General features: G+C 34.0%; 2 protein-coding genes across 2 annotated transcripts; one reads left to right on the top strand and one right to left on the bottom strand.

The window, feature by feature from the left end:
• Positions 1-6,675: 6,675 nt before the first annotated feature.
• Positions 6,676-7,376, top strand: TRIADDRAFT_21629 (uncharacterized protein; the record flags this gene model as incomplete). Its single annotated transcript, XM_002109455.1, has 4 exons — positions 6,676-6,889; positions 6,999-7,070; positions 7,142-7,183; positions 7,294-7,376. Coding segments are annotated over 4 exons (411 nt in total), but the record flags the coding sequence as incomplete, so codon positions are not given.
• Positions 7,377-8,375: 999 nt separating this feature from the next.
• TRIADDRAFT_63669 (uncharacterized protein) lies at positions 8,376-14,963 on the bottom strand (the record flags this gene model as incomplete). Its single annotated transcript, XM_002110009.1, has 25 exons — positions 8,376-8,845; positions 8,993-9,062; positions 9,201-9,302; positions 9,472-9,589; positions 9,694-9,783; positions 9,925-10,062; positions 10,274-10,360; positions 10,497-10,580; positions 10,799-10,844; positions 10,953-11,071; positions 11,154-11,244; positions 11,339-11,484; positions 11,690-11,826; positions 11,928-12,078; positions 12,322-12,456; positions 12,544-12,621; positions 12,711-12,804; positions 12,900-12,982; positions 13,127-13,253; positions 13,393-13,493; positions 13,633-13,761; positions 14,004-14,101; positions 14,268-14,346; positions 14,463-14,483; positions 14,868-14,963. The coding sequence occupies 25 exons, from the start codon at positions 14,961-14,963 to the stop codon at positions 8,755-8,757; spliced, it is 2,511 nt and encodes an 836-aa protein (XP_002110045.1). The 3' UTR covers positions 8,376-8,754.
• Between the last annotated feature and the right edge of the window lie 865 nt (positions 14,964-15,828).

Below are 15,828 nucleotides of genomic sequence, written 5' to 3' on the forward strand. Positions count from 1 at the left end.
GTCATAACGAATAGAGAAAAAGGAATTTTCTCGAACAAGATAAAAAAATGTCCAAACTGCGTAAGTCACCCTTTTGCTGTAACTAGACGCCAAGAAAAAGTAGTTGAGAAACTGCCAATGGTAAAAGCTGCAATTTCATGATAAAACATAAGGCAACTGTGTATTGAATGAAATTCTACTTTTCAACGCTCTGAAGCGGTCGCAGTTCCTAGTCATGGTGAATGAAGAAAAGGAATTTTCTCGAACAAGACAGAAAACATTTCCAAACTACGCAAGTCACCCTTTTGCGTTAACTAGGCACCAAGAGAAAGTAGTTGCAACTGCCAAGGGCAGAGGAGAATTTTCATGATTAAACACAAGGCAACTGTCTATCGACTTTTTTCTACTTTTCAACGATTTGAAGCGGTCACCGTTCCTAATCATAGCGAAGGAATGGAAAGGAATTTTTCTCGAAAAACACAAAAAAAATTACGTCCAAAGTACGGAAATCGATTCAATGTCACCCCCAAAATTCGCAACAACGGTATGACGAGAACGAGATTACTTGAAATCCAATAATAAACTCGAGGTTCACATTTTCTTTCTACTTGTATGTCATAATTTGAAATTCAACGAGTGCAAACCTATGCAGTGAAGAGAAAAAAAAATACGGCCACAAGAACAACTTGACGTTCAGACAGCGCTTTGCCTTCGCGAAAAAATTGTCCGAAGAGAGTTGTTTACGCCAAGGTTTATATAGCCTTCCGGCCACAGTCCTACTTCTTGTACTGTACACTGTAGCAGGTTTTCTTTCTTTCTTTATCCAGTACAGTACAGTACAAAAATAAAAAGAATGAAACGTTATGAACGTCACTAGGCAAAAATGATACCAAAAATAGTGACCAAGTGTTACAGTGCACTGTGGAAAACAATCGTTAGTGCTAAAAATATACTGTACAGTACCCGGTACAGTACTAGTCCTATGGTAATTAGTCACGACTGTTCTATATAAACTAGTAAAACTGGTATGGTACGGCGGTATCGTATCGTACCATTGTATCGAACTAAGTCTTGCGTGTCCGGCTCTACGCTGACATACATAGCGGGGTGAAGTTTCAAACGTTACGCTCTTGCTGCACGTCGGTAACTAAAATACGTTACTACGAAAACACTCATCAATAGGGTTGTAACTATAACTACTGTACTGCACCATGTAACATGATGCATCTGAGTAGCCAATCATAAACGAGCGCTAAGCTATTATTACAAAGGTTTCCCTACAACGGGTTGAGGCAATATGCTGACGTTCATAAAACGTGCTACAAATGTACACCCCAGGTGTAAGCGACGTTCGACAAACGTTTATTTCACGATTACGTAAGTACAGTACAGTAGAATACTGTACAGTACTATACTGTACTGTACTGTACAGTATGTCAGCGACGATTAGTTTTGGATTTTGCCATGGACTTCTAGAAATTAGACCAGTCAATCGGGATTGCCCGATTGAATTTTCTAGTACAGTAGTCCATAACAAAACCCCAAATTCATTGCTAGTAGTTTATGGTTTTGCGAACTAAAGCTGATGTTATTCATACTGTACTGTATATACTGTATGTATATGTCATATATGTATACTGTACAGTATATATTATTATTAGTATACTGCACTGTTATACAGGATATATTATTGGCTAAGACGTGACTTCATTTACTCTTGTACAACTATATGTCTACGACTATTAGTTTTGGATTTTGCCATGGACTTCTAGAAATTAGACCAGTCAATCGGGATTGCCCAATTGAATGTTCTAGTACTGTAGTCCATGACAAAACTCCAAATTCATTGCTAGTAGTTTATGGTTTTGCAAACTAAAGCTGATGTTATTCATACTGTACTGTACTGTATATATGTACAGTATATGTCATATATGTATACTGTATAGTACAGTATATATTATTGGCTAAGACGTGACTTCATTTACTCTTGTACAACTATATGTCTACGACTATTAATTTTGGATTTTGCCATGGACTACTAGAAATTAGACCAGTCAATCGGGATTGCCTGATTGAATGTTCTAGCACTGTAGTCCATGACAAAACTCCAAATTCATTGCTAGTAGTTTATGGTTTTGCGAACTAAAGCTGATGTTATTCATACTGTATATACTATATGTATACAGTATGTCATATATGTATACTGTACAGTATATATTATGGGTATACTGTATATAGGATATATTATTGGCTAAGACGTGACTTCATTTGCTCTTATTTGTCCACGGGGCAAATTAGTCATACCCATTATGTAATAATAGTTTTTGATTACTACACTAAGGCAGTGTTGGCAATGACGTTATAGAGCATCTTAATTTTAACACGTTTAACGCAGTCATCGATTATTACAATCTTACGTATCCAAATTTTTTTGTCTACTACAGTACTAGAAGACTAAATAGCATTCACACCAGAAAGAAAATAGAACAGGAAACTACTCATTAAAAAGACTCTAAATTGGATAAAACAGGAAAATATAGTGGCATATCGTAATTTTCCCTTGGATTTAATTGAATTGATTGCGGCCATGACTGTACTTGTATTGTAGTAATACTGTACCGAATGTAAAGTAAAAAGTGCAAGGACGGTATAGAGCCCGGGCTCCATCATGGACTACTGTACTGTTTCTGATAACAACAATGATGTATATGACACACTGTATACACTGTACTGTATAATTATTGGATGGAGCTTTTTTATCTAATACTGCGCAAGACTATAACATCCACCGGAAAAGAAATTAGACAGGAAACTCCTTGCTAAAAGGACTACTAAATTAATTTATTACAACCATGATGTATACTGTACATCAGCTTCAGTCATAAATAGCTATAATACATCTGGAAGACTATTGAAATGTAAAATAGCTAGGCCGGTACTGTACTGTATAGTAATATTAGTAAGCAATGACCAGGAGCAGGGACTACGGTAAAAAAGAAAAACGAAAGCAGCTAAGCGGTCGTTGACTACATTAATAATTGGGAGGCTAATTATTTTACTACTCATTTCCAGCTATATCATATATCCGAAATGGCACACTATACTGTCCAACAATTGACATCCAAAATTAGTTGCTATACACGGGCGATTTCATTGACACCGTTTAGTAGAATGACCAGGAAAATGACCAGCCTTTCAATACAGTATTATTTTGCACTGATGGCCGTTGGCTGTCTCGTTTCTTTTCTTTACGGTAGTGCCTGCCAGAAGCAACCTTCAACAGTAATCATTTAATGATCCTGATTAGGGACTACTGTAGTACCTGTCCTGGCGCATCGCAGTCTACGGCAATATAATTATTATTTCCTCTTTATATGATGGCCCAGCTGTACACAATAGTACTACTGTCTTAATAAACTTTCACTACCCTATGCAGTACAGTAAATAACACTATTGCAATCTATCTTCGAAGACTCATTGGTAGTGCAAGACGAATATACATGAATCATGCTACTGTACTATTCTCAATAATACACCTGCCATACAGCTATCGTCACCATAATACACTATACTTTTACATCAAAATTGGTCTAATATTTTAGGTATCATAGTTTCAATTTATTTGACTGTAGTCATCTTCACAAAATTGAATTCACATGAGTATCGGTTGAGATTTTAATAAGTTATTTAAAATATCTTAATTAAATCTAAAACAACCAATACTGACTGACATAGTTCAATATGCTCGTACAATGACTTTTTTCTTTTACCTGTACCTTGATCATTAAAGCTTGCTACGTTGTATAACAACATTGTATGAGTATCTACTATATTATTATATAATACGAATAAAAATATTCGCAAATTGCATTCATCTTAGATATTTCAAGATTGACAGTATATACCGAACAAGTTGATGTTGCGATAAATTATATAAAATAATTAATGCTGACCACCATCTCTTGTCATCAAGCAATATTTCATTCACTTATGGTAAATGAGCCATTTTTCAATGCATATGATATCAATTTGGCCAGTTACCTGCATCTACTAAATAATGCATGTACCAATCAATCTACACAATTCACGAATAATTAATTAAACGCTAGATGATGTCAGATTTCACTTGAACGCAGTAAGTAATACTGCAGCTTGAGATACCACGAATATCCACGGGTCTACTAAATAATGTATATCATGTAGCAGCTATCAGGGTAAGCATCCCATAGTTCAAGTCAAATATAATGTCAAATATTTTAGTTTAGCATAGCAAAGTCTTGCAATATGGAAATATTTTTGTAATATTTCTATTCGCGTATACTTTAATACGGCATTATAAGAGGTATATTTATATGTATTGTTTTAAACATTCATTAAAAGTTGTTAATTATAATTATGAAGCCTGTTTAGCCACTACTTCAACCGTTACCAATCACATCGTCTTATCAACCCAATGCCTAAGATAATCATTTACGAGCATCTTTCAAATAAGAATAACAAACTCCAACCATGATAGCCCCAACAGTCACTCCTTGGGCTAGAACTCGAAACTTTAATATATATCGGGAAAGGTTCATTCCAGCAGGCCTATTCTTATACTGATGAATTCCATAAGCGACAGCACCAAAAGTTCCGAGCATCCCTAATTTAAAAATTTGTTCAATCACGTTCAATCTAGGATTATGAAATGTAGATGATAGCATTTATGTAGCAAAGTTTGGTAGTGTACATCCTGAATATGCCTACAGTATATGAAGGTTATTGGCAACTTGATGGCTACGTTACAGTCCATGTCTGTATACGAGTGCACGTATAAGTATCATGCTTGACTGTGCCTTATGTACTGTACAGTATAGTGTGCAGCTGACATTACTGTATTAGCAAGATCATGCACTAATTTAACCATAATAAACGACCTCTATTTCTTAATCTCTGCTAAGCTGGTAATACATTTCATTTATCAATACTGCCTATGCGCTGAATTATTGCATGTCAAGATCTGAAAGATTCGAACGTGAATCAATTCAATTTGACCTATGTAGTAATTTAATTATCATTCTAAATTATTAATGCTATCCATTTTTCAATTTATACTAAGCTGGTAACGCCGTATATTTCATTTATCAACATTGGCTATATCGCGTATTACTACTGCACATCAAGTAAGGATAAATTTTACCAATTCAAGGATAGCGAAGCGATGGATCACCATAGCTACGCTAAACCGGCATTACACAAGGCTAGGGAAACTCACCGAGAGGCACGAAAGGTTCATCCAGGAATTTCTTTTTCAATTTATTCTCACTAACGTCATCGTCTGGTCTCCATTGTGGCTTTTTAAAAGAATTAGTAGAATCACTGATAGGCATTCTTGATGAATTTTATCGACAGCTACTGTTTCCAATCGTTTACAGCGGATTTAAAGGTTTGAAGGAAGCTACGGTCAAAGTCAGTTATGTTCGTCCCTATAATAAATGACGATCACAACGTTGTCGCACAAGTCTCACACTGGCCCTTCAGTTCAAGTACACCGGCAATAATACAACTGTACTGAGTGCTAACCGTCAGTGACCCTATGGCACGGTCACTCGGGCTGCGTCACGTACGTATTCGGTTCACGGTTATGACTGACACAGTGTACAGTACAGGACTGTACACTTAGTGTATTTCCTATGCCAGTCGCTGCAGAACCGAACCACGACCATGTGCATATATGCAGCATGATGCAATCCAAGTTCATGCGGGTTCATTCAACCAATATCCGTACGTACAGGCATCTGTAACCTAAGCGATGCAAACCAACTTGGCATGCGCATTGACATTCTATTTCCCCGAACAGGGCATCTGTAACCTACTGTATATTGTATAAGCGATGCAAGCCAGGAGCAAACCAACTTAGCATGCGCATTGACATTCTATTTGCCCGTACTGGGCATCTGTAATCTAAGCGATGCAAGCCAGGAGCAATCCAAGTTAGCATGCGCATTGACTTTCTATTTCCCTCTTTGGATTTTTTAGACACGGTCAAGCAAACATGTCGAAGAGAGGTAAGTTATCCAACTATATTCATCGTGTATCGTCTCCATCCTTAAACCTTTCAACCATTTAACCTATTAGATAGCGATATTAAGACTTAATTTTATCATCTATTCTTTAATTTATTCTTTTACGTCAATTTAAATCATTTTAAATGCCAGTATATTTCTCGGTCTTATCCATGTGAATTCACAGACGCCATGACAGTAATAGTTTACCGTATACAATACAATACAGTAGGCTGTACATGGGATTATGGCAAATGGCGTGGCGTAAAAGGCGATCAAGATGGCAATTTTCATCTATTCTATTGCAGTATTCTCGACATGTACGGTGTATTTTTGCGTAAAATGATCAATTACTACCATACGACAGAAAAATGCAATAGTGAAAAATAGTGACAAACATGGCCTAGGCATTGGTGTTAAGATAGACCCACAAATCAATGATGATGATAGTGCGGAAGCTTGTGCAGCGAGGCCACAATGAACTGCCTAGTTTAGTCTAATATCCGTTTCATTCATACTGTAGATGAATCTCGACAATACTTGAAAGTATAAAAACTCCAATGCATCACTATTACATAAGTTGCAATCATCTTGGGTAAGATAACATTATTACTGTTGATGCTCAATCTTTTCAATATTTTCACTCTAAATAGGTAGGGGTGGTTCGTCCGGTTCGAAATTTCGTATCTCCCTTGCTCTGCCAGTTGGTGCAGTAATGAACTGCGCGGACAACACTGGAGCCAAAAATTTGTATGTCATTTCCGTCAAAGGAATCAAAGGTAGATTGAATCGTATGCCATCAGCAGGTATCGGCGATCTTGTATTAGCAACAGTCAAAAAGGGAAAGCCTGAATTACGTAAAAAAGGTTAGTGACAAGATGAAAACGATGTTGTACGCAAGCATTGATAGAATAGAATGATCGATTGAATGATCGTTCTCTTTTTCACCACTTTAATCTTGCTATGTTAAATTAGTAATGCCAGCGGTGGTTGTGCGGCAGCGGAAACCGTATAGAAGAAAGGATGGAGTTTTCATATACTTCGAAGGTAATACGCAACTCCAATTGATGTTTCCTGAGATCTTATTATAATTCTATGACATCTATCGAATTCTATAGATAACGCAGGAGTGATAGTAAATAATAAAGGTGAAATGAAAGGTAAGCACTACTAATCTTTACAATTTCCTATGAAGAAGTGAACGGACTCGATATATGTGTTTATTATGGATTATACTTTCTTAAGGTATCATTTTGTATTTCATGAACAGGTTCAGCCATCACTGGCCCAGTTGCTAAAGAATGTGCTGATCTATGGCCAAGAATTGCTTCCAACTCAGGCAGTATTGCTTAACTGCAAGATAACTTGTTGTAATTACAGTCTAAACTTGTAATAAAAATCTTTACATATCGACAGCAAACTGAGCGAATTTGAAATTTTGTCGTATCATTTCTTCCGTTGCGGTTGCTTGATTAAATAAGAATGGTCGAGTCTGACTTATGATCTTCCATTGAACATAATGGATACAGAGCATAAGACTTTATTTTTAATGTATTATATAGGCATATTACTGGCAGTAATTGAATCGATGCCTATTTACAACGCTTGGAAACTAATTCACCTGTGACTAATTAATTATAAGGTCTATCAAATATTTATCAGTTATCGTTCGGTAAGAAATACTGTATCATGAGTTGCATATCAAAAAAAGTTACCTGATCGCTTTGTCCGCCTCACTTTCTAAGCACATTTACCTCTGGAAATGTGCTAACTTAGTTTTTGCTACCTCAGAGCTTCGTAAGGGGTAACTATGGTTTTTTCTTGAGTTAGGGTTAGGGATACGAATTTTATCTTTCGTAGTCCCTGATACTGTATGTACGTATGTCTATAGACCACTAGAAATTACTACTGCAGTAGTTTCTAGTAGTTTATGGTATGTCCTTGATAGGAACTATAAATCCAGTGTTTTACAAAATTTCAATTCAGCATGAAATTTTAGTAAAAGTCTCCCCACAACCCATAGACTAAGCTATTTACATTCATAAGCGTATCCAAAATGGAGCCTACACACCTCAAAGTGCATCTCGAATTTTGTTGGCTATACAGTACCGTAGTTGTAATGAATGCAGTTTACTGTAGATGCACCAACATCATTTTAAGCAATGCTGGTACAAAATGCGCTCGCTGTAATTGGAGTCTAGTTAGTCACTGTTAACATCATGACAGTTCTTCATCAATGACTATGATGAGAAGATATGTCTTTAACCCGATTTCCAAGCACTATCCAGTACATCTTATACATCAAAAACTTTTAACGACTGTGATACACATTTTAAAATTTAATTGTGTATGATTTTATTCTAAAAGAGAACCTTAAGAAATTTCTGAACAACACTTGAGTGATATACCATATGAAATTGCGATTGTCAATACTGCTAAGCTTTATTGCAATTACGAGTATTTTTAATTGATAGCATTCATTCGTCAAATATTAGAGCTTATAACGAAATCAAACATCGATATCTTTGATCCAGCAATCATAGCTATAGCCTGCTGAGTCACATTATATCTTTAAGCTAGCTAAGTAAACTCACTACTGACTCATTTACGTATGGCCTTTTAAAATAAATTAAAATACGACTATTTCACTAGCATCACAGTTAATGACTACGCAGTTTTGATGCTATTAACTCTATGCTGCCAGAAATTGCATGCTTGACTAAATTCAAGTTTATTCCTCTTCGGCCTTCATGATTCTTACGAAGGAAAAGGGTTGGAATGGCATTCCTTGGCCATCGTAAAACTTATTTTGGAATTCAACCCTAAGACAAGGAGCCAAGGAAGAATTAAGTACGAAAATTGCTAACAGTATTTATCGAAAACTTTTACACTGAATAAAGCAATAGTAAATTATTGCAGAATCTCTATTAAAAGTAAAATAAGCCTGTCATGTAGACTCCATTACTAACCAATGCAAACGAAGTGCATGCAAGAAAGCGGAAAGGCCTTCCATGATTAACAATATTGCTATGGTTAGAGCTACAAAAAAAAACATTATTAATTCGGGAGTATCTATTACTTTTTTAATGAAATATCAAACATTTACATGTTATCTCAGTTTATCTCTATGTTTAGTAGTACGCCATGATTATAGGCAAGGATTAAGAAAATTTTTACCTGCCCAACCACCAAACATGAACCAAGTTACAACAAAACCGGCATAGCCATTTGTTGAAAAGCCAATCTTTAATACCATAACCCAAAGTACTTCCGATAATTCTAGAGAACGGAAGCAAGAATAAAATTACCAAAGTTATAAATTGTATGCCATGGATGTCGCTGATTGTACAAAAACTATCTATCACATTTATTATACGTATAGCATGTTATAATGAAAAGTGTTCATTACTGTATGTGCTAATAGTGTGATTAGAATATTTAATAATACCTGCGTGAGCTAAACTTAAAGCCCATAAACGTAGGTATGAAGCAGTGTTTGAAATACAACCAAGACAATATTCAATAGTATGAATAGCTTGATGCACGAAAATTTCTCCAAAGTCGAACTACAAGAAAGGCAAGTAGGTCAAAAAGATTGATCTTAGCTGCAGCAGCTACATTGAAAAGTTCAGTCTTATCTAGTAATAATGATACTAATTAAATTGATTACTTCTTCTTCTTCTTCAGGCTCTTCTTTTTGCTCATTATGCTCAACTCCTTCAGGTGGCTCTTCTGATTTTACAATTGGAGCTGTCTCTGACTATAATAATTTGTCATTGATAATAAGATTTTTTTTAATTTTAGGCTTGTAACACTGGATATGCAAAAGACACAAAATTAAGTTAGCATAAGAAGTTTCTCCTAGACAATTTAATATATCGCACTAGCAAATCATACGTACTGTGGTGTCGTAACGAACAGTGCTACCCTTAGCCGCCATGGCTTTTTGATGTTCTCGTCGTAAATACAATGGCTTAACAAGTAACATCCATGGGACAGCAACAACTGCCAATGCGACTAAAATGGGTTGCAGAACTCCCTATAATTGAGATATTATTAACATCCAATAAATAAATTCGAAATATTGATAGAGTCCTCTATTGAACTTAATTCAAAATCAGTAGCTAAACTACGATAATTGCATTATACTTTATTAATTATTACAGCTTTATAGCATTTAAATCCATTTAGATTAACTACGACATGAAATCAATTTGACATTATGCCATACGTAATAATTGCAAACTAACCTGTCCTGCATACAGTAGTGAATCTTTAGGAATTGTTGCACCAAAATTCAAAAACATGTCGATCATAGCTAACAAAATACTTGGTTGCTATATGGTCATCAAATTGAGAAAGAAAAAACAATGATTTTCACTTTAGTAAATTTCAACTAGACGTTTTCTATAGCAGTTTAATATTTTTGAATGATTGATTAGATATCAATTTTGATAATTATGTTGTACTTACGAATTCGCTATAGCAGGTAAATGCTAACCACTTGAAGAAAATTAATCCAATCATATAACCAAAGATACATCCCAAGAAAATAACCTAAAAGATGATGGTTTTAATTACCGAGTATAGAAGATATTCAATATCAATTGCACATCGATCGATCTTAACAGATGTAAATTTAGAATTTCGACTTTAAAGATTCCATTTCAATCATAGTATACGCATATCAATAGAAACTTTACGGTATTTCTATTCCTTATAGTTGAGACTAAATTAAATAATGGCGTAACATGATTTTTAATAATTATATATACCTCAGGAATGAATTCGCAGTAGATGTTAACAGTTCTTTTAAAGTACCTGAATATTGTAGAATACAGCCATATTTTAAATCAGTCATCGATTTATTAACAATACTTTCTTGTTTTGCAGTTAATTTTTATTTACTAAAATAAATAACGTCCTTACAGGTGGTTCAACAGACTCAGGACAACACCAAAGGACATTTGGAATATGCCAAGAATAACTGACATTTTCATCTTGAAGGAGTTGGTAAAGGTCAGTTTATTAACTGCTAACTGCCAGATCTAGTTTGCAAGAGATGAATAGAATTATTTAAACGCTGCTCAGAAGTAGAAATGATTGTATAGAAAGGAGTTTGGAATATACCGGATCTAAGCCCACTGGGTAAGGTGTTTGATTATGGAAAGCAGTCTTAGGGTTCAATTGAATATCGGAATGAGTTCGAACAAACTCATCGCTATAAAGTAGAAATTTTAAATAATTTTAAATAATTTTAATTGATAAGAAAATAAACCAGTTACAAATCACAAACTAATCCAATTATAACTGACCTCAAAGTCACATTGGAAAAGTACCATTGACTACCGAAAATATTCAACGAACGAGAGAACCAATCGTTATAAATTGTACCAGTGTAGATGGCACAAATTCCCATAAGTAAAATAATGTAACGACCACCAAAGACTGTATCTACCATCTAAATGGTATAATCATAGCGGAGAATGTATAATTATAATTTGAAAAATTTCTTAGGTAGTAGGGTTATGATTAGACATAATCATTTTAATATCACGGCTTATTTTAAATGCACTGGTAGTTAGAAACACTTTAATTAGAAATAAGTAGAAAATTGTGAGTAAAAAAGACGAAGGTTTGATTTGTTTTAGGATTAAGAAATTTACCTCACCACCTTTAATTTTAGCGATAGATTTTTCTTTCAAAACAAGATACAGGCCAAACAAGAACATTAATGTTCCATGACCACTATCACCGAACATGACACCGAAAAGGAAAGGGAAAGTAACAATTGCAAATGGAGCTGTGAAAATACAATTAGACGTTATTAACCTAAGTTGATACAATAAAATGCACAAGACATTTATGGATCGTCTACTTGATGATTTACTTTTTTTTACCTACCTGGATTAACTTCCTGGTAATCTGCAACACCGTAGGCATCGACGATATTTTGGAAACCATTAGTAAATTTATTGGTAATATTATATGTTGGAGGACTTTCTTTGGTTTCCATGCGATTTAAGATGGATGGTACAGTCGAGCCACTCTTTTCCTTTTTTAGTATTAATAATTTCAGTTAAAATTTCAAATGGTAGGATTATCAATAACATTTAATATCGTTAAATTTTAGCTAAATTATTCCATATTACTACACTGTAATTAAAAAATTATCATAAATACTATAGTACTTCAAAATCTCAGTTATTCTTCTTAGCTATATATTAAAACTATGGATCAATAACAACATATTATCATCGATTTCTTCCCTATAAGCATAACTAAAATTAGCTCTTACTGATCCTCTCTTAAGTGCTTGATGTATACGATCCAAGTCGTCAACTGCACACCAGCATTCAGCGATCAAACACTTATGAGTAACATCCAAGTTAAACATGTTCAATGCATGATAGATTCCCTTGATCTTCTTCACCTATAATAAGTAATGTTAGAAGAATTTTAGACACATTATCAAAAGTATATCTCTAACAAGCTATCATCTTAAGGCTCAAAATCCTACTTTAATGATCCATGGATTAATATTCTTTGCCGCAGCTCCTAACACGGTATTACGATGTTCTTTAGTTTGATTCAAGACCTATAATATAAAATTTTATAAGAGCTTATAAAAATTGAAATTATAACTGTATAATTCGGAGAAATTTGTAACTATCGAACATAAATTACCACTTGTAAATCTTCAATCCTTGTCATAACACCAATAGCCATTTCACGCCTTTCAGCAGCATTTTCTGGACAAGGATATAAAGTTGCCTTGAAACTACAAAGTAATATGAGTAAGGTATTAAATAAGTAAAGTTTCTTCTTTTTCTTAAAAACCGATAGCAATCTACAATATACTAATTTAAAACGTACCCTTCACAGATTTTCTTGATTCGCAGTCTTAATTGTTCACCTTGGAAGAAAATGATGAAGACGCATTTGATGATAGAATCACCCTAATAGCAATTCAGTAAGGATGAATTGTCAGTAATTGCGAAATGGTTTCAATTTTCATCATGTAGGTCTTCGTCCTTAACTCTAACGATATCACTGGAATATAACGATCACTCTAGTCTAGATAGTATATTTAGTGGACTTACAGTGCGGGGATCTTCAAGAGGTGTTTCAATTTCAGCAGTTCTTAAAAAGACATTACCGCGGCAAGCTCGCCATAACAGGCGTTCAAAGCCTGGTAAGGACTCTCGTTGGATTACACCTGTCACGAATCTATAATTTGTAAACAGAGTCTGAGATCAATAACTTGTATAATAACAGACAGGTATTTTAGTTTATTAACCAAGGATTGGAAACAAACAAACTTTAAAAGGTAGCAAGTATTATTGCAATCATTGTAATGATTACTTACGAGAGTCTTTTGGCGGCTTGAATAGTTTTACCTTCTTCAGCTAGTAAAGCTTGCTGGTCATCATTATTGGGCTGATCAGCAGTGATCTGATTATTTTCGACCTACATAGTATATGTTTGTACCATAATTTGAGTATTATAGTCGTAATTTTAAAAAATAAAACTTAGCATAGTATAAGTATTCAAAATTTCCTAAGTAAATATCTCGTTTATGAAGTAGTTATTTTCAGGTATGTCTAACCTCGTCGAAAAATGTTTGCGTCTTTCGCAAGATGAACTTTAATTCAGTCAATTCAAGGAAATTCTTGTTAAGTGCTTCCTGATTGGAATTGATTTCTTTCATTTCATTTTCCAGTTGTTCGAATGTTGACTAAATGTCAAGAGGATTACAATTTTATCAATACATAATATAAGTTACAATTATTAGCTGTAGATTGAAATGATAAGCCGCTTTATCGCAAGTAAAGTAGATTTATCTTCATTTTCTTCTTGCATCGAGTAGCAAGTAAATAATAAGACTAAATTCTTTACTGGTAACGAAAATTTCAACATTATTCAATCACTGATTAATAATTTCTTATAAATTTAAGTCAAAACTTAAATAGGGATTACTTCTAAGTCGATCATTTCGCGTGGTGGTGGAGCATCAGGAATATCCCCGGTGTCAACCATTGGAATAGATGCACGCTCAATTTCTTTGTATACGAAACCTATAAAATTTGCATAGATCAGTTAGATCTACTTGTATCATATAAATAATTTCCTAAACTAAAAATTATAAATACTGTACAATAACGACTATAACCTAAAGTACTCTTGCAAGGTATATTAACTGCAGATCATTTCTTTCTTATTTTATAACTACAATAGACATACGTAATTTTCTCTCCATTTCTTCACATCTTCGTACTTCATTGACAAATTTACGTTGAAAGATATTGACATCAGGATTGAGCTAATGTAAGGAGAGTCATATTAGATCAAAGGCTGTAGTATGATTTTATCTTAAATAGAATTAGATTAGATAAGATTCCATTGTAAATTTGTCTTGTCTGCTAATGGCTAACTTACATCGCGAAATTGGACAAGACCCTAAATAAATCCAAGAAAAACGATCCATTTAAACTTCATTTTAGTAAAAAATTATATGCCATATGTCCTTGGCACCTTTAGTTTAACTATACTGTAGAGTGCTGTAAGAGGTGTACTAAAAATTGGTTTTTACTTTAAAATACGATGAAACATTTATTATATAATTAATATTTTTAGATATGGAAAGACATGGTTATAACGTCAGTAAGGATTAATTTCAATTATAATTAACAGAGGATTTTATTGCAAGAAGATCAAGTTGATGTACCACTTCTACTAAGATCAGCATAGTCATATGTCTGAAAATATTTACAGTAATTGCTATCAAAGGTTTGCCTTCATTTGGCAGGTTGTTAAATCTATGTGATCTAAACTAATTCTTACCAATTCACCCAATTCGCTAACACAGGCATAAGCTGCTTCAGATTGTAGGAAAAGCTGACATAATGTCATTGCTTCTGAACGGAATAGGCTACCCATTTTGTAATTTTGAGCTTCTTTATCGACAGAAACGGATTGGACTAATTCTCGACAGAATGGGTATAACTATTCTAAGATGAAAATGTCAGTATTGTAAGTGTCTATGAATGGAGTAAGATAGTATTTAATACAAAATTTAATCGATAATATTGATTTCTTATCACATGATTGCTGCATGTGTATGACATATGGTGTTTTGATGCAATATGGTATAGCACATTTTCTATTATGGATATTTGAGCGTATGTCGCATATCCCCTTTTGGAATACCCGACTGTATATGATACATCTATGATTCATTCGCTATGATTTCATGGTTGATTACCAATAAGAAACGATTGAAGATGAGATATTAATTAATGCCAACTTTAATGTTGCAACAATTTTTAATAGCATCTTCTCAACAAGTATACTACTGTATAATTAAGCCTAATAAATATTTATAATAAATGGTGAAATAATATGCTGTAGATGTATCATAGCCATATTGTAATCCTATGGTAACGGTGGATCATAGGATGTTATTGACATAAATACGTATTAATTACAATTAGCAGCGATTTTCTACTAAGAGTATTAATACTGTATCTTAATTACACAGACAGCAAAATTGTTACTAACTGATATTTAGATCAAAATAGAAATATACATGTAAATGGTATAGGAACATAGTCAGTGATTTTCAGTGAAATTCATGTTGTGATGGACGTGGCTCTTATCGGCTATAGTGTTATGTTGACACAGTAATATATTCCTGATCAGGATAGGAATAGTTTTATTTTTTATTCTGCTATTCAATTCTCAATATCCAGATTGCAGGTGCTCTGGAGTATGTGATTTTAATAAGGAGCTTGACGATGGTAAA

This window comes from Trichoplax adhaerens, genomic scaffold (genome assembly GCF_000150275.1).
Source record: "Trichoplax adhaerens TRIADscaffold_2 genomic scaffold, whole genome shotgun sequence".
Lineage (NCBI taxonomy): Eukaryota > Metazoa > Placozoa > Uniplacotomia > Trichoplacea > Trichoplacidae > Trichoplax > Trichoplax adhaerens.